This window comes from Rhincodon typus, unplaced genomic scaffold (genome assembly GCF_021869965.1).
Source record: "Rhincodon typus isolate 14 unplaced genomic scaffold, sRhiTyp1.1 hic_rhity00003168, whole genome shotgun sequence".
Lineage (NCBI taxonomy): Eukaryota > Metazoa > Chordata > Chondrichthyes > Orectolobiformes > Rhincodontidae > Rhincodon > Rhincodon typus.
Window position 1 is genome coordinate 8,541 of NW_025968806.1, and position 3,575 is coordinate 12,115.

Sequence of the window (3,575 nt, forward strand, 5' to 3'; positions counted from 1 at the left end):
GGGGGTGGTGGTGGGTGAGTGACACTCTCACTCCCTGTGTTTGTTGTGGTTTGTCGGGGGGTGGTGGTGGGTGAGTGACACTCTCACTCCCTGTGTTTGTTGTGGTTTACAGGGTGAAGGCGAGTGTGAGCTGGGGCCGAGCGGTGAGGAGGTGGAGGTGGAGGTGGAGGAGGGGCGAGCATCCCCGATTGGTAGCGAGGGGCGATGGGAGGAGAGCAGGCAGGAGACCCCCAGCCACAAGGCGGTTCGCATCAACCGGCTGATGGAGGAGGACCCAGCGTTTCGCCGAGGACGGCTCCGGTGGCTACAGCAAGAGCAGCAACGTTTCCAGAACCTTCAGCAACAGCAGATCAGTAAGAGGCTGCGTAAGCACACTGGGCCCGGAAGGTTCATCCCCCCCCAGGACTGCAAGCTCCGCTTCCCCTTTAAGAGTAACCCCCAACACCGCCTCTCCTGGGGGCCCAGCACTGCCTACAGCGTGCCCCCTGACCCCGGCGTGCCCCCTGACCCCAGCGTGCCCCCTGGTCCCACGTGGCCCTCCGACCCCAGGGTGCCCCCTGACCTCGGTGTGCCGGGCACTGTGACCCCAGGGCACCCCCTGACCCCGAGCGGGCAGTGCCAGGAGTTGGGGGGTGACCCCAGACCCCGGGGACCCCAGCGTTTTTGGCAGAGCTATGGCCCCGTGCCGCACCAGCACCAACACCACGGTAACCACGGTCAGCGGCGACACCACAATGGCCGCCATTTCCGGAGAAACTCCTTTGATAACGGGGCTGGGAGCCGGGACAGGGAGACCCGGAGGTACCACCGCCATCGGCAGACCCCGCAGTGCCACCGAGACGGCCAGCTTCCTGCTGGCACCGACCTCCCCTCCGAGCGCTACCACCCGCATCGCCCCTACACCCCACCACCTCGTATGAGGCGCCAACACTCCTCCCCAAACCTCCAGCAGCCTGACACCCCTGTCTAACCTCGGCGGGGGGTGGGGGTGGTGGATGTGTGCAGGACTGCCAGGCACAGGCCAGGGCCAGGAGGGAGTGAGGGGGATAGGAGGGGACTGAGGATGTGTGAAGAGGGCCAGAGGGGAGGAGAGGTAAGGTAGGAGTGTGGTGGGAGTGAGAGGAGACACAGTAGGGTGGAGGGAGTGAGAGACAGGAGGATAGTACAGGCATGTTAGGAGGGGGAGTGGAGGGCAGAGGAGGGAGTGAGGATGTGTGAGAAGGGGTGGAGAGGGGATGTGGGGAGGAGGGAGGGGGTGTGTGGAGGGTGGAGGAGGGTGTGTGGTGGGTAGCAGAGGGCGTTTTTGGCATGAGCTGTGGTCCTTGAGCTGTGTAGAGGGAACTGTCCCCAGGGTGGAGCCACACAGGCACCTCTCCAATTCAGACAATTACACACCACCCCCCCCCCCACCTCTTTCTCTGTCCCTCTCTGTATCCTGGTACCAAGGGGAGTTACTCACTCTTTCTGACTTGTTGTAATGTACAGTGCACAGCAGGATCCCACAAACCACATCACAGTGAGACAGGTTTCAGGAATGGGTTGGGTGCGGGGAGGTGAGGGATTAGTTGGGGGCGGCCTGTTCCAGTGTCCCCCACCCTTAGGAGACAGGCACCGGGGGCTAGGGGTGCAGATACCAGTCCGTTCTCCTGGCCCCCTGGCCCCAGGGTAGGGAAGGATGTGCCTGCACTGCCATGGCATTCCGGCATTTTACACGGGTTTACTCTGCAGCCGGGCTCTGGATTCGGATCAATACTTGAAACGGGAATGTTTGCAGGATAGAGCGGGGGTTGGTTAGCGTGCGCACACCCCCTGGGGGCTTGGAGCAGACCCCCCCCCTCTCTCGGCAAACAGCTGGTCCCCAAGGGGAGCTGATCCTGAATGCTGACAGGACAATGAGGAACAGGAGACCCCTTCTCAAGAGACCACACTGGCCTGTATCCAGGAGAGATCTGATCAAACACATCATCTGGGACAGTATAGCATTTAGCAACGGCCCAGAATGATTTAATGCACAAACTGTTACCTCTGTTGGGATTTGTTGTGTGTGTGAACATGTGTGAGAGATTTATAATCTTTGCTTCCAGTTTCTGTTTTCAGTTAACTCCCTGCACTAATTGCTGTATGACTCTGATTAAACACTATTGCAGGCTGGTACAGGGCAGGGGGCTATCAGCTCCTACCCTCTAACCACAGCCCACCTCCCACTCTCTGACTGAATCTGTTCAGGCACATCACAGACCATCAGCAGTGAGAGTCAGTGTGTGTGTGGGACCGTACCCCAGTGAGAGTCATTTTTACTGTATTAAGGTATGAACAATCTGAAAGTTTTGGGATTTTTCCAAAAGTTACATTTCTCTCAGCCCTGAGGGGAAGTGATGTGACTGAGTCTCTCTCCCTCTCTCTCTCTCTCTCTCTCTCGGAGAGATTTGAACTGAAGGAAAATCCCACCATCCATGTGTCTCCTTGTGGGAGCTGGCCTTGTCTTTACAAAGAGTGAGGCTCGAACCATTGCGAATTCGTAGAGGCTTCCCCTATCCCAGCCTATTCTAACAGGACAGGGGCTTAGAGATTGATAGGCAACTCTTTTCGGGTTGAGAACCGAAGAGTCTGAGCCAGGAGAGGCTGGTCTGGGTCTGGTTCTGGCCCTCACTCTCCTGGTCCATCTCACAGAGACTGGGACGAGCTGGAGCCAGCAGCTGAACGATGGGATTCTTGTCGGAGAAATGGAGTGGGGAAGGGGGCCAGTTCTGTCTTGACGATCCCAGCACTGGCTGCTGAGTGGGTGCAGATCAATTGTAGATTTTAAACCAGCCCGGAATATCCCCCAGCCCCGCCTGGACCAGGGCGATGCCTGAGGGCTGAGGTCTGACTCCAGTCGCCCACGCTCTGTGGCCATTACTTGTGTGGGGGCCCAGAATTAGAATTAATGACTGGGTCTGAGCCTCATCTAAATGCTCACTCACTGTCCATGTTGAATTGTTGTGAAAAGAATTTTGCATGTTGATTGGGGTTTTTAAACTATAACTTTATTTTCATTTAGATAGTTTGCAGGATTTGAACTTTCTGACAGTTATCGAACGTCTCTCTCTCTCTCGACTGAATGCTGTTTAATTTCCAACAGCCACCAGCTCAGAGTACCCACCCAACTGTAGAGACGGTTTTGCTGTCAGAATCTGAGTGTCAGGGGATGGGACAGTATTCTGCGGATTCAGGGAGTACTCCTGTTCACCTGGTCTCAAGCGATAGCAGATCAATAAAAGGTTTTCATTAAAATTGGAACTGGAGCCTGACACTAAAACTGTGTTGTTTCAACTTTATTTTCACTTCCATCACACAGCAGGAGCACTCCTTCAGCAATGACCCTCCGAAAGTCCGGCGCTCCCTTGGCGCTGACCCACCGACAGTGCGGCCCTCCCTCAGTGCTGACCCACCGACAGTGTGGCGCTCCCTCAGCACTGACCCTCAGTGCGGCGCTCCCTCAGCACCGACCCTCCGACAGTGCGGCGCTCCCTCGGCACCGACCCTCCGACAGTGCGGCGCTCCCTCGGCACCGACCCTCCGACATCACTGTGAGT

At 57.1% G+C, this 3,575-nt stretch overlaps 1 protein-coding gene across 1 annotated transcript in view; it reads left to right on the forward strand.

The window, feature by feature from the left end:
• Positions 1 to 3,298, forward strand: part of si:ch73-375g18.1 (kinesin-like protein KIF1C) — a gene marked incomplete at its 5' end in the record, with an annotated part of 11,552 nt that extends 8,254 nt beyond the window's left edge. The window contains 1 exon segment of the mRNA XM_048593579.1: positions 113 to 3,298. Coding sequence (XP_048449536.1) covers positions 113 to 970 — 858 coding nt within the window.
• Between the last annotated feature and the right edge of the window lie 277 nt (positions 3,299 to 3,575).